Source organism: Amyelois transitella, chromosome Z, assembly GCF_032362555.1.
Source record: "Amyelois transitella isolate CPQ chromosome Z, ilAmyTran1.1, whole genome shotgun sequence".
NCBI classification, from domain to species: Eukaryota; Metazoa; Arthropoda; class Insecta; order Lepidoptera; family Pyralidae; genus Amyelois; species Amyelois transitella.
Window position 1 is genome coordinate 8,759,226 of NC_083535.1, and position 24,917 is coordinate 8,784,142.

Sequence of the window (24,917 nt, forward strand, 5' to 3'; positions counted from 1 at the left end):
GTTTTAATGCAAAGGAGTCCGGTAGTTGTAATTAGGAGGTGTACTCGTCGCATGCTGCGACGGCGCGACGGTCGATAGCTAGAGCGACAGGCGGTGCCGATGCCGTCCCGGGTCACGCTTGCCGCGATCGATAGCGGGCGCGCAGCGGGTACCCGCGCGGCGGGAACGGCAAAGCCTTCCAGTCCGCCGTGGAGACGGCGGCGACCGCGAGCACGACGGCACACTCGCGCCGATGTCCGCACCGCACGCGCCATGAGCGGCGCTCGCCCCCGCAGCGCGCCGCTGTTGCTAGTCCTGGCGGCAGCGTTCCTACCGCACGCCGACCATGTCGCGTAAGTACCAACTCACGCTGTTACAGTGACTTTACTACGCTCGTAAAATCAGCACTAAACCGGCGTGCATTAGATTTACGACATATGACAACATTACATTTTTCCCGCGAATAATAAATGGAATCACCACTTTTATTACTAAACATCAAATAAAAAGTTTATTTTGTGCTATTTTCATTCATAAATATGAAATACGGAAACTTTTTTCACTTTGCTCAACACGTGTTTACGGCATTGAAAACTCGTACGAAAGTATTAAGTAGGTGGAAACTCGTCGCTGTCACAAGCCTTATTTTAATTCTAGCTTTATTAAATAATCCTTGCCTTTAAAGTTTACTACTTTCACTTATTTAATGTTGTTTACCAACATTATTTCTTTGGATTTAAGAAAATAATTAAAGTTGTTGTTCGAAAAAGTTTTGAAGTAGCGAAAACAACTTTTAGAAGGTAAAATATGCAGTGTTGGTGTTTTGTTTGGTCCTATTTTTATTGATTCGACAAGATTCTAGGGAAAGCATTCATTGGCAGAGATTCGTCTATCATTTCTGAAGTTATCTGCGAGCCCGCCTGAATCGTTGCCAAAAATCTCGGCGTGGGTACTTACTTACTGCGCGTATACGTAACTAAGATATCTGCTTTATATAATAAATAGTTCATAGAGTCAAGTTTTGATAGAATTTTTCAGTTGACAAACTTTCTGTTAGATTTTAAACTTTAAAATTAACTTTTAAAAGTTGCTGTTTTAAAATGTTTCTGCTTAAGAGAATTATTTTAATGTATTATTATTTTACAAACTACATTTTATATGGCGGGAAATTAAAATTAAGTTGAATATTCCAAAAATAAAGTTAAATATTATGCTTTCACAAAGTTATTTATCGTGATTATTTCTGATGATTGTGAGGCATAAGAAATAATGATGCAGGAAAGATCGAGACAAGTCCTGTTCGACGGTCCTGGACGTGCGGGCTAGACAGAGCCATAATAACATGCTGATAAGAGAAGAAATATTTGGATAGGACATCTACGACGTACGTCCCTCTCCATTACGGGGTAGACAGAGCCAATTGTTACAAGACTCGCCACATATATGGGAATGACTTAATGTTTGAATTGAGACTTGGAGATAGCGACAGGTTGGCTTTTACAGACTGCGCGGGAAGTTAAGCAGCCGGAACACTTGTTATTTTTTCACTACCTGACCAGCAAAGGACATCCAACGTTTTCAAATATAATAATGAAAAAAAAAATATTGCAATGTTGGGTGAGATATTCGCGCTACAATTTTTACTTTTAAGAAGTAACTCTGAAGACGAAGAGATATCACTCGACTGGTATTTTGGTTCTTTTAAAACAAATTATAAATATTATCAATTATTAATATTTGTATGAAGTTGAATGATTTGAACTTTCATTTTACTGATAGGTTATTAAAAATATAGTAATAATTGAAACAAAAAAATTTATCAAAAATACTTTTTTTAAAAAATATATATTTTATTTACACCTGTATTTTTCTTTCTTCTCTGTTTCATTCTTAACAATTTTATATAAAATTAAAATGTTTAAAGCATTCAATTTTTTTTTTATTTCTGTCGTAAAAATAAAAAGTCTCGCCTTTAAAACTTGCTGCTGTTATTAAAATTTTAACCTTGTCACTAGCAATTACCTTAAGCCCACACCAAGGTCAAATTTAATTAACAGATTATGTCACATGGGTGTGAACCGCAGAGTGAGCCATTATTTTTAAAGTGATAGCGTCATTTCAGGTTCAGAATGTATTCATTAATTTAGAACACGAAAAAATACATGTTGAATTTACGTTTGAAAAATGTCTTTATCATTTACAGAGAAGACAGAGTTGTTAGTCACAAGATTGAATTATTGATGGTCTTGAAAAATTTATTCGCAGACTAAAGTTAAAATTGAGATTCGGAGGTAATGAAAAGTTGCTTATTTTAACGTCTTTCCCTTTATTGACTTTTACAATATCCGCGAAAATAGAAGGCGCTTGGCTCACGCTATGATTTTTTACAGCAAAGAAGTCTTATCTTTACTGAATAATCACAATATTTCCGTTTCTGACGTGTTTTACCTGGAATAATATTCCCGTATCGGACGGTAATGCGATTACGGGAATCGGTTCCACCTAGTGCAACAACCATAATCCGAGCTGGATTAGCTTTCCGTGTTAACAGGATTATTGGCGATACGGGACTTTACGGGAGTGGATTCAGTTGTATTATAATGTTCCTTTGACGATGGCCTGGTGACTAATTCTCCTTAATATGTCATGCTTTTGAATAAGTCTGATATCTCATTGAGATATCTATTATTCTTTGCGTGATTTCAGTTACATTCAGAGTCGTTTTATTTTTGGTTTCTGGGTTCACAGGGGCTTTCTTTTTACTTTTACCACCCCTTGGTTCCCTCACTCTTACGGTGGTCTTAGTCGAGTCTAGTCCTAGGTCCATTACTCGTCATTTCTTTTATGCCTTTTAGCAAGTTCGTGTAACTCCTTATTTCTTCATTTTTATGTATTTTCAGTAACATTCTTAATCGTTTTTCTTTAGCATTCGAGGTTCATAACTCTAGGCGCTTGTGCTTTTTAAGTTAACTTACCTGCGATATCCTCGCTCTCCTATTGGTGGATTCCTAGATGAGTCTTATCCCAAATCCACTGTACGACATTTATGTTTTTATTTAAATAGCCTGTGTTTCTTCACTCTTCTAGTAATAGGTCTACAAGTCTAGTTCTAGGTCCACTTTCCGACTTTTATTTTTTTTACTTATCCAGACTACGATATCATTATTGTTCAACTCGAATCTTAGTTAAGTCTTTCTAGGGCCACATTCTGCCTTTTTCTCATGAACCATTGTTTCATGAAGCTTTACCTCGTCGACACAAGTCCTAGGTCTACTATCGGATTAGTATTATACCGGTAACATTCTTACCTCTTTGTAGAAGTGCCCAGGATTCACCTTTTAACCATGATGCTGGATTGAAAAAGATTTTAGGTTCGGTACGTAACTTTCAAGTTTAAATTTTTAAATCACTAGAACCAGCGGTTTGGGTTAAGTCGTGCGTGTCGAGCTAATTAGTTAGCAGATTTTTGATAAACCTCTATTAGTAAATAATTACAAGGAATGCTTGATCTTCATAACTAAATGAACAAAGTAGCTTTTATTATCCGCCGTGGTTTTCTAAAGGGAGTTGGGCTAACACAATAGATGAAGGTAATTTCATTTACCAAGTTTGATGGAACGGCTAATGAGTTTTGATCTTAACAACCCCGAGGATCTGTAAGAATTAATGCTTAAAGAATAACTTTATTCTTTATAGTAACCTTGTGTAAGAATTAAAAAAATGTGTTCCATTTTTCCAAAAAAAAAATCATTCCGATGACTAAACACTGTGTTATAGTTAAAATTAGAATACATTGCTCATCTTTAGAAAAAAATATTAAAAAATCCTATTTTTTTTTATTGAATAACTACATAATATACAAACAGACAGATAGCAAACGTTATTCTGCCCATTTGAAATAACACAACAGTGTTTTTTTAATGTTAATAGTTACCCCAACAGATATTGTTCTGTATAAAGTTATCTACTTCGCAGTAAAAAAGCGTTGTATTTTGTTTCTGATTTGTTATTTTCATTTGTTTTTTTTTTCATTATTCAAATCTTTCGTGTGCCGTTAAAAAAACGCTTAAAAGAAAATATTTGGCGATTCGATTATTTTTAATAGATACAATGAATAGCAAAAAGTGCTTTTAAAAAAAGTTTATGTTATAGCATTTTTAATATAAACATCAACCGATATTAAATCTCTTTTGATGTTGATTTCTTACTTTGTTTTTGATTTAACATTCCATTTTAAATGATGACGGCCTCATGCAAATGTCTCTATAGCTTCAGAAATTATATTACAAACAATGGAATTATTCAAATTGTATAGACTAACTGCTATGAAATTTGAATTTCCTTGATCTCTCTATGATTTTATAATCATGGATGGGATTTCATAACCATCTCGGGGGTATATATTTTGAAAAAAAAAACAAGCATTATCAAAATCGCATAAAAATGTAAAAAAAGAAGATATTCAGTAACTGACTTTATAACAGTCTTCCAAAGAATCACAAACCAGTATGAGTAATGATTAATTATTTTTTAAAGAAATAAATGACAATTTATTTCTTATTCTTTTCTTTATTCCATAACCCAAAAATATTTAGGTATCGTTAGTGACAGCGTACATTAAATCACGAAACACATATCCAACTCCAACTGATAACCTTCTTTTAAAACTATTCTTCAAATGTAAATACCCCCTGTTCTTCAAAATAGATTTCTACTACTGCGAAGATCGTTTTGCGTCATTTAATTCGAGAGATTGTGGGTTCAATTGAATTCCACCCTTACTTGCGTACACATTATAGTAATAATTGTAACTATTTTACGTTTTTCAAAAAAGTGAAAACCATAGTCGTCAAATTTATGTAAGACAACCTCCTCCATATTTATACCATAACACAGAAATACATACCGCGGATGACGGCTCACAATTGCTTAAAAATAAATTATTTCATCACTACATTTGATAACCCTCTCTTTTGAACTTGGTTAAAAACTATTCTCAGATGTCCAATGGAAACACCCCATGTCCATCAAAATACATCTCTATTACTGCGATGTCCGTCTTGCGTCATTCAATCCGAGGGATTGGGGGTTCGATTGATTTCTCCTCGTTACTTGCATATTCCAGTCCCGTCGACATTGGGATTCTGGACATTTTATTGATGTATTACTTACGCAATGAATAATGATTTCGTTTTACGAGTATATAGATATATTATGTGTATGAAAATAATTTCTGGCGTGAGGTCATTTCAAGAACAGATTTCATTTTTATTTTCTACTAGCTGACCCGCGCAACTTCGTTTGCGTGTATCCCGCTACTTATTACACACACATTATGACACTAACTCCCATATTATTCGCATCTGTGCCTCAGTAAAAAAATATCTAAATATGTACTTAGAAACAAAAGAAAGATACCTATTCTATTAAGTTCTTTTTCTGAACTTATCTTACCTTAAATTACGATTTTTTTTAACCTAACAGCCTTTAAAGGGGGGGAGCCGCTGCCGCCGACGCGCTATTTATAGGGACGCTGCCCCCGCCGCCGCTGCCGGCCCGTGCCGCAATACTAATATCGTGATATCTCCTAAACTATATGTCTAAATAACACACTGTAAACTGCAAAAATAATCTAAATTAAATGCTCGTGATGATGAACTTACTTATTTTGATAAGGATATATGTATTATTGGTTATATCACCAGTTAAACATCACCCAACGAATTAAATGTTTTTTTAATACAGAAAAGTAGTTTTTGTGACTTAAATAAAAAAGCTGGATATATGTCATCGCGGACTTTTTTGTAGAACTAATAAAGACCAATGTTTTTGCTATACATTGTTCTTACTTGTATCCAACGGTATAAGCGGCGCACGCACAAATGCAATCTTCAATTAGATTTTTTTTCTGACTTCTTGGACATAAATCGCTATAACTCAGCTAATATAGTTTCAATGTATTTCAATTATATATAAAAACCTGTCGGAGAAAATACTCTTTCTATTAGTGAAAACCGCATCAAAATCCGTTGCGTAGTTTTAAAGTTTTATGCATACGAAGGGACTACAGACAAAATGGGCGACTTTGTTTTATACTATGTAGTGATATATATGGTTCATTATAGAAAAAAAATTATTTCAGTCAGTTCAAGAATACCCTTAACCGACCAACTAAATGGCAAAGAGTAAGATGAATTTTCTGCGTTTCCGTTTTAGAGATAAACAAATCAAATCAAAATTTGTATGAATTACTTTGGGACATTTCGAACATTACTTAACAATTGACATATATTTATAGCCATTTCAATCGCTCTGTCAATAAATATTTATATACATTTTGGTTTCTTGGTCCTTTCAATCCCGTTTAAGACATTTCAATAGCGTAGGTATATAATAAAATATGTTCTCTTGACTACCGAACAGCAGTATTGAGAGGAGTTAAATTGTATCTGCAGCAACTACCCTATTGCTTCAAACAACATTGTGACAACGCCGAGCCATAAATTCAACTAGTTAGCGCATACATTATAATCCACTTGAATATTAATGCGACGCTGTTAATGGAGAAGCTATTTAACTTTTTTAGTCATAAAGTTCATTTAAACGACATTGGTTTTTGTTTTTATTTATGCCGATTTTTTTTTGTGAGATGCTGTTCTTAAGAGTATACGCCCACCATTTTATTTATTTCAACTGATGAATATCAATTATAAGTGTAGGATAGAACTGTCTTACAGAAGTATCGGACCTAAAGCTAAACAGTAATTTTGCCTCTATCTACCTTAAAGGGTAAATAAAGAAGCAATACAAGCCTACTGTTTCAAACAACATTATGACAGCGCCGAGGCAGCTATCCAACTAGTTAGCGCTAACATTATTACTACACTTGAATATTAATGCGACGTTGAGAGAAGCTATTTAGCTTATTGAAACGAGAGAGTTTCTTTCCATATTGCTAGTTTTATTAGCATGTTAAATTCTGCTTTTATGGGCATCTGTTTTCCGTTTTATAATAATTTCGACTGATAAATTTTAATATTATGTAGTCCTGGGATTAAATTATTTTAACCAACACTTTGACAACGTAGTACAATAGTTAGCGCTAACATTATAACCACACTTGAATATAAATGCGACGCTGTAAATATAGAACCTATAGATCAACGAGCTTGATTTTATATATTAATCTTTTTTATTTTTGGTTGCGTAGCACCCACGTTAATCTGTCCTCAGTTTTAACATTTGGAAAAAAAAAATACTACATGCAATGTTACTGCAGTCTGATAGGGAAACCGTAGCTTTTGATTTCCTCATAGTTTTTTATTTTCTTTCAGTGTAAATATTATAAGTACTGACACTGCGACAAAAACGCTCTCAATTGTATGAAACTGACATCTCGGGGTCCAAGTATAAAAAAAAATACGCTGACTGACATTTTTTCGGGCAAACAAACAGGATTTCTCGTTTTTCACATGAAACATACTATAGTTTTCTATAAGAAGGGAGTAATTGAAAAAAAAAAAAACTTTGCAAATGTATTGATCCGCATGACATTGCAATAATTTAGTAGGTATCATTAGACTGTTGTTACGGGTCGCGGGTTGTAATTAGTGAGGTTAGGAAACGATTTCGTTGTAAAACCTATTGAATAACTTGTTATTATCAGTAATTGCACAAGTCTTTGTGATTTAGTTCAATTACTAGGACGGTAATGTTGGCCATTTTGTAACAAGAAAAGTAAGCAATGACTGCTTTATTTTTCATAAAGTTTAAAAGCCACTTATAGACAAAATCACTACAAATTATATTTATATAATATAATATGTAGTGATTTTGTCTATACTTTTTCTCTGCGTAATGAAAAAAAAATGTATGCGCTAATCTCAGAAAGTTGTGGACGGATTTTGTTTCTGTTTGAAATGTTGGGAAGAGGACTTTCTGAGGAAGGTTAACATTTGTAAATGCTACCGTTGCGAAGCCGGGAGGTACGTTATTAACCAAATAAATCAATAATTTTCGGCCATGTTGTGAGGTAGGCAGCCCACCGTAAATAAAATACCTCTGTGGTATAAGTATGGTGGTAGTTTATTTGGTATAAATAATCGTTGAATTTTTGTCCCCATTTACACGAGACCCGAACTATGAGGCGATCTGTTTGATTCATGCCTCTCATTTTTCCTTCTCTTTCATTCATTCATGAGTTTAACAGCTGAGAATGCAGACGAGTAATTGCTAAACGAGGAGAAAAGGCGACTTGCAGTCCGTCTCGGATTTGCATGGATATCGGGTATGAATTATACAATGAGCCTTGCTCATTTCTTCATGAATTTCTCTATCTATTCGTGAAAAATCTTGGTTTATCTTAACGTGCTTCAAGGTCTTGGTATTGATATTGCAAAGGTTTATTTATTCTTTATTGTAACATTTACGACAGGCTAGCAACCTGTCACTATTTGAATCTCAATTCTATAATCAAGCCAAAAAGCTGAACGCGGCCTATCAGTCTTTTCAAGACTATTGGCTCTGCTTACCCCGCAAGGGATATGGACGTGATTATATGTACGTATGTATCTCGTTAGAAGTTACCATAATGGCCAGTTGATGGTCACTTAAAGTTAAAAAAATCCTACATGATTACTTACGTAAGTATACCGTCGATGTCATACTTAATTGACTTAAACTGAATCTATTTACGTTCTCAATGTTATTCCATACTTATTTGCTATTCCGCAACTTTGAAGTACGATTGTCTCCAAGGTCTTCCTTTTATCTTCATTTACTAATAGCTAGTTACTAGAATAATAATAGATTAGCAAACATTTCATAGTAACAATTTACGTTTGTTTATTTCACAATGACTTGAGGTATCACTTATTCTATGCTTCCTACTAATTTATATTATAAATGCGTTAAGTTTAAGTAACTTAGTAAGGATGTCGGTTTGTTATACCACGCAATATCTATTGGGCGGATTTTGACAAAATTCAGTACATGGGTAGAATATAACTTGGTATAACGTATATGGTACTTTTTAATCCTGGAACCCTAATGGGAGCGAAGCTCCGGAGCATAGCTAGTAGCTTATAATTAAAATGACCACCGCTTCCAAAGCGCAAGTATAAAAAAGCGGCAGAACAAACTTAAAACCTTTATTTTTTTTTTTACTTTAATGTATTACTTGCCAGATTATAATGTGCATATAGATAGCTTATGAAAATGTAATGTATGTTTTTAAAAATTATCATTATGCTTTTAAAATTTGAATTCAGTATCTCGGAAGTATTGATATTTTTACCAATAAAGCATGTACAGAATTAGTTAACAAGTAATTTCGTTAAAACATAGATTCAAAGAAAGAACATACATACCATACATACTTATGGTCACGTCTATATCCCTTGTGTGGTAGACAGAGCCAACAGTCTTGAAAAGACTGATCAGCCACGTTCAGCTATTTGGCTTAATGATAGAATTGAGATCTAAATAGTGACAGGTTGCTTGTCTTTTTTTTTAGGCGATGGGCTCGCCTAAAAAAAAAAGAGAGAACTTTTTCCTTTATTAAGTCAATTGGAAATTATTATATTCTTCAGACCATTCCGTAGAGTTAAACTAATTCCACTCACTAAACTTTAAACATAGACCCTCATTTGTATGCAATGAACGAAGTTAAACAATGATAACGAAACTACAGGACAGGGCTTGCTTTATCGAAGTCTCACTTATGTTACACTAGCTCTCCCGGGTTTCCCGAGGGAGTTAGGGTTAGTGCTGTTTCTGTCTTTGAAACATTTTATTTTCGTGTGACACTTTAGAATGGTACCACTCCGTCTCTTTCTCATGGATGTGTAAGAGGTGAATAAGGAAAGAAGAGCGCATTTATATAATGCTAGCTACCACATACTGCGGTCTGGTTGCGATTAAAACCTACAGAGTGTCTCTGGTGCTTCTGCTTGCATAGCAATGCAGATTGTAAAAGAGATTCTTCTTTTAGATGAATGGACTAGCAACCTGTCACTATTTTATCATTGGGCCGTACAGCTGAAGAGGTAGCCTTTCAGTATTTTCAAGACTACTTCGAGAGAGCTTTGTCTACTCCGTGGTAAACGAGTAGAAACGAGTATTTAAATTTTTGAACTAAAATCTTCTTTTGCGGCGTTTTGCACATTTAGTGACTGTTAAAAAAATGTTTCCTTTATGGCCCCGATATGTATTGAAAACATACAGGTCCCATCACAATGATTCTCCAAACTCTTCCTGTCTCACCTATTCAAATTTGAATGTCTTGGTTTATGTATTACTTGGATCTGGAAACGAAATTGTACAAAAAGTTTGCACCCCGAAAAATAAGTCTAGTACGAAATCAGTAATGCAAATTATTCTTGAATATTTATCTAGATATGTATGTATTTTTGTGATCGAATCAACACTTCTCGGAAATTAGTTGACTTGAAATTTTGCACAGCAGCCTTGGCACAGCACGAACGTGATTGCTTATTAAGAGATTTTTTTATTTAAGTAATAAGGCGTTGACTCCGAAAGTTGAAAGGAAAGCTAACTTTGGACAAATAGAAAATGTCTATAATCACTTTGTAAGATGATCAATAACAATTAAGGATTTCGTCGGCGTCTTGAACCAGTTACTAAAATAACGTTCCTGTATTTATTTAGGACCCTGCCGTATCTAATTTTATCTACAATAATCCAAATCCGTTCCGAATCCGTCCAATAATATTACACAAATAATCTACACAAACGAAATTGTAAAGTTATATTTATAGATTTAATTTACATGCCACATTATTTAACAAGTAATTACTTGGGAAATTTCTACCCGTTGAAATATAACTCACGCTCTTCAATTCCAGGAATTGCGAGGGAAAATTGTCATTTTATGTTATACTGAATTCCCGATGTTCTTTTTAATCCTATTATGGTTGGTGACAAATCTGTAAACAACAAAGTGTTGAAATTTCGGTTCGCGTATTGTTCGGTCTTTTTTGCTTAAGTTTACTCAGAATTGAAGCATTATAAAAGGTGTTTTCCAATTGATTGTATTCATTTTACGTTTAAGTCGAAAAGGTGAAATGGGGAGAGGTATTTTTTTTTTGTTAATGCTTTATTATTTTTTTATATAATAAACAAAAAAGGGTGAACATAAATAACACCATTATTGACATATTTTCACATATTCCACAAATCACACTGTGTCTTATGTACTGTAGTTACACTAAAAACTTTTTTCAGTATCTTTTAGATCATATTTCATAAAACTAGTAATTTAATACAATTTTTCCGAAGTGTTTGTACTCAGATACCTATTAATCCCAAGATAAAAATATATACTTTCTGGGTGATGCTGGTGTACTGAAATTCAAGCTCTGCTTGGTTTAAACACCAGTCTCTCGCAATATTTTTAAGCAGCATTATGATAGTACTCATTATAGAATACATGTAAGACTGTTAAAAAATAAAGAATGTCATATTTAACTAAATGTTTTTCATTTGGTTCACATAAAACCGTGCACATGTCAAGCGCAATGCAAATATATGTAAATCTTTCCACTTTTTAATCAACTTTTTCAAAGGAAAAAGTAGAATTTTTACTATTTCTCCATTTCGCTACAATGGCACAATATTTGCATACGGGATCTAGCAGTCTCACGCGAGCAGGCGATCACGCGAACTTCGACTTACCTGTCTGCCATTACACAACATTGAAGCAATTTCTATACATATAAACTGGGGAATTGTGAACTTTGTACATGGAAAAACCTTACATGCCAACAAATATATTTCATTTAATGCGAAAGTTTATTTTGTTACTTAACAATTAACAGATTTGAATGTGACACAAATGTAGTTTTGACCTAGGCAACGAAAACAACTTTTATGGTGATTCCTATGGTGACAAGAAAACAGCAACTTTTAGTTAAATGTGAACGAACTCAGGCTAAAGCTCGATTAAAATAAACAGCATTAGATCTAAAACTGCGATCAAAAGTATTTTTGTCTGTTTGTATGCGTATTGAAAATACTGAAACCGATTTGATTTTGGTAAAACCTGGCAACCCAAGATTTAAAAGCATTAACTTATCATAAAAATTTTCCTGTCCTTGAAACCTGTTTTAACACATACATTTTTTTTATTGATTGTCTATTCAAAACTACTAATCACGTGTTTAAAGGGCGATTGTTTTTTACTATAAACGACAATTCGTAAGCGAAACCGCGTGGAAAAATAATCTTCAACGAAACTCGAGGTATGGCAAAGAATCAAGGGTCGACCACGCTATTGCTTCGAAATGGAATTTTATATTGGGAGCGAGTTTTCATATTTATAGAGTTCTTCATTGTTTGTTTGTAGTACACTCGCATAAATATACAATGGCCTTGTTACTGCCGGGCTTTGTGGTGGTGTTTTACCTCCTATAGTTTATTAGACTTAGGTTCGTACCTAGTCGAATCAAAAGAATAATATAACATAAGTTGGCACCTAAATATTTATTCAAAACTCGATATTGCGAGCGACTTGCACATGGTATAAGTAAATGTACCTTATTGATAACTTCGATTATTATATGTAAGTGAACATAAAATAGTTCTCAGGCCCTTTAAGCTGTCCAACTTTGACTACTAATGTGTAATACATGGTAAAAATTTACGAAAATACATTCAGTGGTTGGTCGGATGCATCACATTGTGCATAATAACCGACCACCTGTTTACCGCTACTTCCTCGCGGATCAGTCTATCATAGTACTACGTCAGGTGTTCTAGTTAACAAAATGAATTAAATGTGGCTCAGGCTAGGCTATCAACAAAATCTTTTATCAAAATTATTCAAGTACTTCTGAGCATTAGGGTGTACTCGTACAGTCTGACAAGATTCCTTCAAATTATTATCCTTTTTTTTAATTTCTTATCTAATTCCTATCATCAATTACACATATGTACATCAAATCTTGCCTTTTTCGGGAGGGGTAGACAAAGACTACATCTTTCCAGTTGCAATGATCCACATATTTATTTCGCTTCATCCACGTGCATGATTCTCTTCATGCAAGTTCGTGGTATAAGAAACCAATTATAAGATAACCTTATAAATGAAAGTAACTAACTTATCACAATCATAAACATATATTATTTACTGTATCGTTATATTTATTGGTATTGATTAAAATAATATTATACTTGTAAAATAAAGATCATTCAAACAAACTCATTACATCAAATAACACGTGTGACCCAGTGAATAAGTAATAGCTTTATTAGCAACCTATTAGTAAATAACAGGGTTTCTCACCCCTGGGCAATGGACGAGACCGAAGCCTATCGGGCTATCGACAAACTAAAGTTTCCAAGTTAAGGTAACTAATAAGTTGAAAACTTCTTTCGAAGTTAGGAACACCTGCCTGTGTATCTAACTAACTGAGGTAGTTGTATATTAACTTGTATCAATTATTTTTCTTTACTAAGTATTTTTGTATTTAAGAAAGAAAGATTTTTTAAAAATAATTTGTTTTTTCTATTAACAGATATAAAACTAAATCTAGATCACATTTTATATTATGGCATTAAAACCATGGACTTTTATTACCAGTGCATGATTCTGCGTCGTCTGGATATAATTATGACATTATTAAAATTATAAATGCTAAACATTTATGATATTATGTCTGTGTTCTCCTTTACTATTTTTATTAAAAATACAATAACACTAATAAGCCAGTCTGCCTAACATAAATTTTCGCTTGAATGAAAATAAGTGGTATTATATTCATTTCACGCGGGCATAGCTGCAGCGTTTTTTTACCAAAAACCCAAACTTTTTTAACATTTTTTACAACGAATACGAATTTTTTAGCTTCATAAATAGCCTATAACACCCGTAGATAACCAAATTTATATAATTTATACAAACAAAATTTTTCATAATCGGTTCATTATTTCCAAAGATATATTCAGTGGTCGGGTGCATCACATTATATTGCGCATAATTACCGACCACCTGTTTACCGCTACTTCCTTCGGGGATCTATCCTAGTACTACGTCATGTGTTCTAGTTACCAACATGAATTAAAAAAATACAAATTAAAGAACAACAAAATATATATACATCTCTTTTTAATAAAAGTACCTACAGACGAAGATCTATTCAATGATATCCCGGCAAAAAAGTCATTTTTCATTGCACATATTGTAAAATTGATGCCTTTAAAAAAAATTTTTTGTTGACACTCCATATTACACACCACCTACAAAATAATACAAGTTAAACCAAGATGAAAGAACCCTATTGCTAACTCTTAATTATATAAACGCAAAATTTCAAGAAGATTGATTCAGAAGGTAACGCGTGAAAAGACAACAAACAAATAAATAAACACACTTCCGCATTTATAATATTAGATAATTATGTGTACTATACCAATTTGATAATAAAGTTCATTAAATACTGTTTTCTTTCATATTAAAACCGTTGTGCCGCGTGGTTCCCGGCACCACTACAAAAAAGAATTTCCCATGGATGTCGTAAAAGGCGATTCTTTTTTAGGCGATGGGCTAGCAACTATTTGAATCTCAATTCTATCATTAAGCCAAATAGCCGAACGTGACCATTCAGTCTTTTCAAGACTGTTGGCTCTGTCTACCCCGCTAGGGATATAGACGTGACCATATGTATGTATGTATGTAAAATGTAACTCTATACGAGCGTGAGCTAGTATTTGCCACTTAAAGCGCTATGCAGTCTTACTGCATTATGACGAGAAATTAAATTATAACTGCAGCAACTACCCTATTGTTTCAAACAACATTGTGACAACGCCGCGGCAGCAATCCAACTAGTTAGCGCCGTCATTATTACCCTCTTGTATATTAATGTGACGCTGTTAATACTTTAGCTAGAGAATTATGAGAGTAACTCTTCAAGGAACTGTTTCGTAAATACGAAATTCTAACATACTCATTATACTTTTTTGACCTGAGTTTATTAATATTAAACCACTGGTAAATAATGTGACGCATAGGTCCCACGATCATGTATAATCACGAAATCCGCCAATATGCTATAAGCAATAATAGGTAGGAAAGTATTTCCCGTCTTTTTTACGGCGCCAAACAAGCAATGAATTAACACCTGAGACATGTGGAATGAAAAAAGAACGTTGCGCATAACGTTTTCAGTGAAAAAGTTGCCGTATTTACGAGTATTTGGGCTCTGTTTTAAGATCCACATTAATAAATAGGACTAAACCAGAATTCTTTGTACATTGGTCATGTGACGCATCGTGAGGATGCTATGGCATGCTTGGCGGTGAAGGGAACAATGGATAGAGTGAGGTCTCGGTGAAAATTCCAGTGATGCCTGATTATATTAAAGTTCTAAACAACGTTTTGATCAATGGAAATGCCCGCCAAGTCACATATTTTAAGTATGTGGAGAGAGACATGCTGCGCGTCTCCAAGCCACATGCCTGACCACGACTGCTCAGTCAAGAGCATACGACGAAAAAGGACTTAACATCGACTTTCAGTTTTTAAAAAATATTATTATTTCTCGTTTTATAATAAAAACATGGAGTAATAATATTTTACGCAGCAAAAATATATTTTCAAAGAAAAATATAATGCCATAAAAATAATTCATAGCGGAGATTTTTCCTGGAAGGTGTTCTTGCCATCTAATAAAAGGTGTGTTGGCGCTTGGGTCTTGAAATGAATGATTCCTTTGGTTCAAATGCCTGTGTAATTCCGTTTATTTCTTTTGATGACAATATTTTTGCGAAATGAGGTTATGGCGAGCACAAGATCTAGCGTGATTTTTTTGTGAATTAAGGAAACGGATATAAATGCAATAGACAACCGCCGCGTTGTCGTTCAGAAACTAATTTTACAAAGTTAAACATTGTCTATGAAATGGTGTAAAAATATTAAATTAATATTCTTTATTTATGTATATATGCTCCAACATGCCCCCGGCCTTGGAAGCTCGTGCTTTCAATGTGTTCTCTGCTACTCGAGCAAAGGACATATCTTGCTGTACGATCGTTTGACAATGCCCGTCGAAGTCCGTATGTCTGCCACTCTTGCAACGCCATCCTTTCCTGGGAAGATGTCGATGATTCGTCCAAGATGCCACTTCAAAGGCGGCAAATTATCATCCTTGATAACGACGAGCATTCCGGGCTTCAACGGAGTATCATCCTTTGTTCTCTTGGTCCTTGCTTGTAGTTCAGAAACATATTCTTTAGCCCATCTGGACCAGAAATGCTGGCGAATCTGTTCCACACGTTGATAGCGAGTAAGACGATTCGTCGAAATTTCAGTCACGTCTTCACAAGCAGGCGCAGTAAGTGGACGGCCAAGCAAAAAGTGAGCTGGGCTCAAAGGAGTGAAGTCTTGCGGATCTGTGGACATAGGACTAAGGGGACGGGAATTCAAAACGGCTTCAATCTGAACCAAAACCGTGCTAAACTCCTCAAAGGTTAAGTGTGCATTTCCTACGACACGTCGTAAATGATACTTACAGGATTTCACTCCAGCCTCCCACAAACCACCAAAATTAGGAGAATATGGAGGAAGAAAAGTAAACTTGATATTTTGACTTATTGCGTAATCTATTATCTCCGATGAGCAATTAATTATAAACTTTTTAAATTCATTCATAAGCCCAACAAAATTTCTACCGTTGTCGGAGAATATTTCTAAAGGTTTGCCACGTCTGGATATAAATCTTTTTAATGCAAGTAAATACCCTTCAGTGGACAAGTCACTGACTAGCTCCAAGTGAATGGCACGAGTCACGAAACAAATAAAAATACAAATATAACATTTTGTAGTCCTCGAACCTTTACCCCTACGATTTAGCATGAGCATTGGCCCGGCGTAATCGACACCACAACGCATAAAAGGAAAAGTAGCGTCCAAACGTTCCATTGGTAAACTCCCCATTAAAGGAGTTGGAGTTTTTCCCCTTAACCGCTTGCAAACAATACAATTATGTACCACTTTCCTAGCAAGATTCCTACCACTAATAGGCCACCAGGTCTCTCGCAAATTGTATAAAAGCGCTTGTGGAGCTGCATGTAACAAACGGGTGTGCTCATACCGAAATAGCAAAGTAGCAAAAGGATGGCTACCAGATATGAGTATTGGATGTTTTTTATCCAACGAGAAAATTTGTGAATTGGAAATACGACCACCTACACGTATTAATTTATTGTGATCAATAAATAAACTTAGCTTTGCTAAATTGTGTTTATGTCCTAAACAATTATTTTTAGTAAGCGACATGTATTCAACTGGAAAAGATTCCAATTGAGACAGCCTAGCTAAAGTTATATCAGACTCTCTCAATTCATCGACACATAGGACGCCTGATCGCGGGTTATTAGTATTGCGTGAATTATAAATAAACCGATTTACGTATGCGACAGCGCGTCTCATGCGATTAAATTGAGAAAATCTATAGAAGGGAAACAAGGAAGACTCGGAAACTTTATCAGGCACAGCAGAAAGCGTCACGCCCGATTTTAACTCTGGTAACTCATCAGGCAAACCATTTATAAATGAAGGCACCAGATCGCATCTAAAATCGGGCTGGCGAAGATAGGCCGGGCCTTCCCACCATAACGTAGAAGTTGAGAGATCTTCTAGCGACATACCGCGGGACACTAAATCAGCTGGATTATTTTTTCCACTTACATGACGCCAAGGAAGTTCCCTCGTCAACTCATGTATTTCTGATGTCCTATTTTGTACAAAAGTTTTTTGTAAGTTAGGTGGCATGTGTAACCAGCCTAGTACAATTGTTGAGTCAGTCCAAAACATAATATTTTTAAATTGTAAATGAAGTGCCTTATTCACTTTGTCGTATAGCCTTGCACCTAATAAAGCTCCGCATAATTCTAGCCGCGGAATACTAACGGGCTTCAAAGGAGCAACCTTGCTTTTTGAGCACAACAGTCTCACCAATGAATTATTGTCACTGCTGACTGAGCGTACGTAAATACAAGCGCCGTACGCTACTTGCGATGCATCGGTAAAAATGTGTAACTCCGAATGTGTAGCAGTAGTGTTAATAACATGACGAGGCACACGAATGGTGTTAAGTTCCGATAGGGCGTTCGCAAACTTAGTCCATGTAAGTAGAACATCGCTTGGCACCACATCGTCCCAACCTAATTGCAATAACCAAAGTCGCTGTAATAATATTTTCACTATTATTATAATTGGACTAACTAAACCAAGGGGGTCAAAAATTTGAGATATGTGTGATAAAATACTACGTTTTGTTATCTTGTTAGTGTCACTCTTAAATTGCGTATTAAAATAAAATTCATCACTAGTGTTGTACCATCCTAAACCCAAAGTCTTGCACTGAACAGTATCACCTAATGTTAACTCCTTACCTGCGCTGAACGGACCTGATGACTGATCACATTGAAAGTTAAATGTCCATTTTCTCAATGGAAAACAACCGGACTGTAAACACTTTGAAGTCTTGTTACAAAATGATAATAATTCATGTTTATCATCCCAACCTGTGATCATATCATCAACGTAAAAGTCCTCAGAGATGATTCTCTTTACATCAGGGTCAGTACACTCAAGTGCCAGCTGTTTGAGGCATCTAACAGCAAGATAGGGTGACGCTGCCATGCCGTAGGTCACGGTGTTGAGCTGGTACATACTTAAAGGCTCAGAAGGATTATCCCGCCAGACAATCAGTTGCATGTCGCGTTGTGACTCATGTAATAGGCACTGCCTGTACATTTTTTGTATGTCTGCACACGCAGTAAACCTATATCGTCTAAACCGCAATAAAATATCAAATAGTTCACTTTGTAGTGGCGGCCCGACAAGCTGAATGTCATTTAAGGATACTCCATTACTAGTAGCAGCACTTCCGTCAAAGACTACTCTCAATCGGGTTGAAGAGCTATGCTCCCGATATACACCATGGTGTGGTAAAAAATAATGTGGTGTTCCATATGAACTTACCTTTTTCATATGACCCAAATCAAGGTATTCATGTATGAAATCAGTGTATAATTTTTTATAAGTAATATTACGTTCGAGGCGTCTTTCTAAAACTAAAAAACGAATTTTAGCCTGAGTGTACGACTCGCCAAGGCTAGCTGGTGACTTCTGAAGCGGCAGATGTACGCAGAACCTTCCATCACTTGTGCGCGTTGTAGTGTTAATAAAATGTTCTTCGCAAGCACGCTCGTCGTCCGTGTGTGTGAGACTAGCCTTAGGCAGTTCCTCTAGTTCCCAAAACTGCCGTAATTGTGTTTCAATAGCGTGCGAAAAATTACATTGGAAAGACCTATCAATATTGTGCGTATTACTGTGTATAGGCCCTGAAATTATCCAACCTAATTTTGTGTTTTGTAAAACTGGGCCATTTGGTAACCTTATTTTACCTTCGCATAATAAATCCCAAAATATTTCTGCGCCAATCAAAATGTCAATATTGTGGGACTCGTAAAATAATGGATCGGCTAGCTGTATATGTTCAGGGATGAATAGTTCGTTTTGATCATATGCAACCGCCGGCAATGTACATGAAATGTAAGGCAACACAAAACATTTTAAACTCGTAGAATAGGCACCGGTGCGCGATCTTATTTTAACATCACAGATCTGTGTTGAGTTTGTAACCGAGTTACCTATTCCTCGTATTTCACAAGTGGACTGTATTAAAGTAACATTAAGTTTTGTACATAAATCCTTAGACAAAAAACAAAGTTGACTTCCTGAATCGAGAAGACAGCGTGCAATATGATAATTATTGTGATTATCCGCTATTTCAATCATAGCAGTCGATAATAAAACAGAATTTATACTTTTAACTGATTGATTATTGAACGTATAGCGAGTGTTATCTATGTGCGGCTTGTTTACCTGTGCCGTGCTAGACCGATGCATGGGGACGTCGACCGCGGGGACCGCGGGGGTCGCGGGCGCGGTCGGTACATCTCTCGGCTCACGATTATTGCAATTTGAATGAAGCGTCATTACTTGAGCGTCATTAGACGTGTCACTATGAATTAGCGTATTATGTTTTCTATTACATTTTCGACACGGACCAAACTTACATGTTTCTAACGTATGTCCAGAGCGTAAACAGTTCTCACACAACTTGTTGGTAGCTATAAAGTGTAGTTTAGTGTCTATATTAGCATCCAAAAACTTTGGACAGGAATACAGTGCATGATCATTGTAACACATTAAACATGGCTTCTTATAGGTAGTGCGACTTTGTTGTGACTTGGTGGAGACATTGCATTGAGCCTTATGTGTAGTTTGTTTTTTGGAATCAAGATTAATCTTACTATGAGAGGCTTGCAATGTTTCCAACATCTCAGCACGGTCCCTGAGAAAGGTGAGTAGATCATCCACCTTTAGTGATGATTTAGTTTCATTGTGTTTACGAACAGTACACTTACATTGCTCCCACTCGCGTTCAGTAGTTTCATCTAATTTAGAAGTGACTATGAATATGACCAGTGTATCCCAGTGCTCAGTGGGTTCACCAAGCATTTTTAAAGCTCTTAAATTCTTAAGTATTGTATCAATTAGGCGCCTGAGCATGTGGTACGACTCCTTAGTTAATTTCTGAATGGTAAATAAGGCCTTAACATGGTTGTGTATTAACATACTGCTATTATTGTATCTATTGAGAAGTAATTCCCATGCTATAGTATAATTGCTGGCTGAGAACTCCACAGAATCTATAACCAACTCCGCACTGCCCTTTAATGAGGATTTTAGGTAATGAAATTTTTGAATATCGCTAATTTCATTAGAATTATGAACTAAAGACATAAATGTATCTCGAAACTCGAGCCAATGCTCATATGAACCATCGAATGTAGGCATAGATATGACAGGTAATTTAATTGATTTTATTTTACTATGACACACACTGGAGCCATCAGAGACTTCGGCTCGGTTAAGTAAGTATTCAGCTCGTGACAAGGCACTATAATAGCTATCCTCAAATAAATCTCGTTGATTTAATTGGCAATCTAAATCAGAGTCTATCACTATCTTCTCAATCATTGTTTGAATATTATTAAATTCAGTAAGTAAGCTGGCTGCGCCTTGCATACGCAGTTTTAAATCAATGCATTTTTGACTATTTAATTGATCTCGAGTTATGCTATTAATAAAGGTTGTTAGTCTTGTGAGGCGACCTTTGATTATGCCTCTGCCTTTTACTAAATCAGTCAACTTCTCACTATCTTTGTCACAGAAGGCGGTAGGGGGCCTACTGTACGGAGACCTATCGCGAGATTTAGGCTTAGCTTCATCATTAACTAGGCTCATTTTGGTTGTTTGTGAAAGGACTTACGGTTTGTGAATATTCCTGTTCGTACTGTGGCGTCAGCCGATGCTAGCAACGGCACAAAGCTGACTATAGCGATGCACAAGAACTGAAATATGAACAAAGCACGGTATTAGCACAGATTGAACTCACAGGGACGAGGTTAGGAAGGATGGCTGGCCGTACCGAATGTATGCAGCAGTTCCTCCGACGTCTTAACCTCGCTGGTTCTATGTCTTCATGCGGCGACGAAGGTCCACAACGTATGTTGGCGCTTGGGTCTTGAAATGAATGATTCCTTTGGTTCAAATGCCTGTGTAATTCCGTTTATTTCTTTTGATGACAATATTTTTGCGAAATGAGGTTATGGCGAGCACAAGATCTAGCGTGATTTTTTTGTGAATTAAGGAAACGGATATAAATGCAATAGACAACCGCCGCGTTGTCGTTCAGAAACTAATTTTACAAAGTTAAACATTGTCTATGAAATGGTGTAAAAATATTAAATTAATATTCTTTATTTATGTATATATGCTCCAACAGGTGAAATATCTCTTGATAGAGATTAATAAAAATTGTGGATTCCTTTTGACCTTTGCGCTATTTTTACAAATTTCCAGACGTTGATTATAATTTTAATTTTGTAAGGAATGGAAATTCTTTATACTAACAACTTGCTATTATTAGAAATTTTGCACAAATTTCATTTTTGCCTAATTCGTACTTAGGGGTTAACGGTTACCACGAACAATACATACATACATACATAAAATCACGCCTCTTTCCCGGAGGATATTTTGATATTTTGTACGAACAATATTCGTACAAAATATCAAAAGATTATTTAGAAATTTAAATTGTTGCATATCATAATATAATACTAAATCGAAATCGGAAAAATGATAAAATCGGAGACATTCGGATGATGTCAAGATTACGCTCGACCCGTGAGCGATAAAAGAAAGAAGCAAGGTGTGCAGAGATCATGGCAAGTAAAGCCTCTGGGAAACAAATCACGATTATTTGAAGAGATATGACTTACATATGTTAGAAAACATTTTTTTTACTTTATTGTAATGGTTATTTATACCGTATACACTTATCCAGAATATATCTTATTTCGTATTTACTTATCTCCCACTAAACATATTTTATATATTTTCAAGTATTTTCAAGTACAATTGACTGAGTCAATTGTACTTGGGTAGCAATATTAGCACTAAATTCATCCCGTGCTCGTCGCTTCACAGTCCTAGTAGAAGTTAGACCGCATGTTGCCGCGTCGGCGGGCGCCGCAAATTGGTGCCCGCCACTGCTTCGGGAAAGTTCGCCTTTTCCAAATGGACTCGGAGATGTTCGGTGTTGCCTAACTTACGCTGTGTTGCTCACATTTAGTTCAATTTCATGTTAAGGCAAGTAATTTAAGTTGATGATTCGGGTGTAAATACTTGAGATAGATTACGAGTAGATATGCTTCATATTAAGTGTATATGTCTAACCTGTATATGTAAAGACACACATATTTATGAGTATTGTATTGACATTTATTTTGTGTTCAAGTAAAGGTGTACTATCTATATTTTATTTAATTGAAAATTTTAGTCATGTTAGGACTTCATTAGAGGAGTAGGTTTTCATTAAAACCTTTCCCATAATAATAACGATCAGCTGAACAACTAATTTGGAGGGATGGGAGTTTTTAACATACTACAAATAAGGAGGAGGTATATATTTTTACGGAAACCTTTCTAGTTTCAATGTCCAAATATGCCGTGAAAATTTGCTGAACCAATTTATTTACTAATTCACTCAATATCTATATTACGATCCTGGACAAAACAAAGCAATGAAATAACTTTCATTTGCTTTCCACGATCATTTAAGTCCAGTTACCTGAACAAGCAGGTATATCCGCCCACATAAAGATAACCATGGGTGTTAATGATTGATGTTAAGTAGCTCAAATTAAAAGTCGTTTTCGTTTTGACTGGCTTTGCGAAATAGAAATGTTATAAAAAGGCGAGTAATCAAATTTAATAGCTCTTTCCAGGAAAAGTTTATCCGAGAATTTTCCGACGAGATTTATTTCGCGATGTTTTTCTTTATCGTGGAAATATTTACGTTGGTATTTTAACCGGTATTTTTACTTTTCCAACTACGGATACTTACTGAAATAAAAATGTGCAGGAAATGACAGTGAAACGTGAATATACGGCAAAATGCTCAAGAACTTTTGGTTTTGCAAAGAGTAGGTACATGGGCGGAATGAATGGGAACGTTGAAAAGCCTAAACGATCATACCTTGATTAAATTGGGGACGTTCTCTGGCAAATGGTCAGGTAATGCTGACGAAACCAAACAATAGCATAAGTCGCAAGGTAGATGAAGGCTTAGATGTAAGTTTCGTGGCTATATTATGTGGCTTTAACCTGTGATACAAATAAACTCTATATAAGTTTTGAGCAGTAGTTTAAACTACAGATCGTTTTGGGATGCAGAGATTTCAGCGTCCGACTAAAAAACTAAGGGTGCTGTTTGTCGAAATAATTTTTGTTTATTTATTTGTAATTAGTTTTTGCCCACAACTACGTTCGCCGTTAAAGTTCACTGAAAAATTTTACCTCTTCTTAGAGGGGTCTGATGAGAAATTGTTTAAAAGTTAGTCCAAGCGTTTCGCATTCAAATCGGAGTAATAGTTTTTACGTATTGCGTGTGATACAAAAATGCTTTTTCGGTCTTTCGTAGTTCCCACATATCGATTTTTGCCAATATCTTCCAAGTGTACATACATCGGTTGGTTACTATTATCCTTGTACAATTATTATATTAGAAAAATTATAAACACATATTTATTTTATTTGTTTTTTTTTTTACAAATGCACACACCATGAGTTGATTAATAAGCTATCAATACTGTAAGAAAGGGATATTCGAAAACCAACTTTTTTTCTGCGCTGCGTCTGAGAGGGGCATTACAGGCTACGAAGCTATCAAATATTTGGAATAATTAAAGTAATAACCTTGGATATATTTTTCAAAACAATGTATAAAACGATTTAAATTGTCAAAGTCACTCATTCATCGTCTCATTTTTTGTATCTTAAAAGATCGAAAATGAAAAGAATGTCTTTAATGAATCCAGTATTATGTAGTATTTTAACCTCCTTCCCGGAGAGGCAGTCGGAGACTACTTCTTTCCACTAGCATATTTACTTATTACTTGCTTATATATTTTCCCTATTAAAATTACTCAAAATTTATAAGAATGACTCATTTACAATCAACCCAGATTTGATTAGGCAGTAACTGATTAAATTCCTAAGAAAAATCATTATAAGACGATCTATAATTAGATGTACAAAGAGAAAAGATTATTTTGTAACGAACTAACTCAAAATACCTTCAATAATATAACATTCCCACGGGAGCCAAGCTCTGAAAAGTCTGGTAAACAAAGTCATTGAAGGCATTAAGAAACACTTCAAACATGTACAATTCTTGGTATTTTATCAAAAAAAATAATAAGTCTAGCATTTAACAAGTTAATCTTGTTCTTCAGATTTTACCAAGAATTGACGCGATATTTTTAAACCAATTCCC

The 24,917-nt window shown here is 35.1% G+C and overlaps 2 protein-coding genes across 2 annotated transcripts in view; one reads left to right on the forward strand and one right to left on the reverse strand.

The window, feature by feature from the left end:
* The first annotated feature begins 252 nt into the window (after positions 1–252).
* Positions 253–24,917, forward strand: part of LOC106133816 (gamma-aminobutyric acid receptor subunit beta) — a 38,821-nt gene continuing 14,156 nt past the window's right edge. Inside the window, exon 1 of the mRNA XM_060953468.1 lies at positions 253–332. Within this exon, the coding sequence (XP_060809451.1) occupies positions 253–332 (80 nt within the window). The remainder of the gene's footprint in view (positions 333–24,917) is intronic.
* Positions 15,893–21,852, reverse strand: LOC132903941 (uncharacterized). Its single transcript, XM_060953540.1, has one exon. The coding sequence runs from the start codon at positions 21,317–21,319 to the stop codon at positions 15,995–15,997; it is 5,325 nt and encodes a 1,774-aa protein (XP_060809523.1). The 5' UTR covers positions 21,320–21,852; the 3' UTR covers positions 15,893–15,994.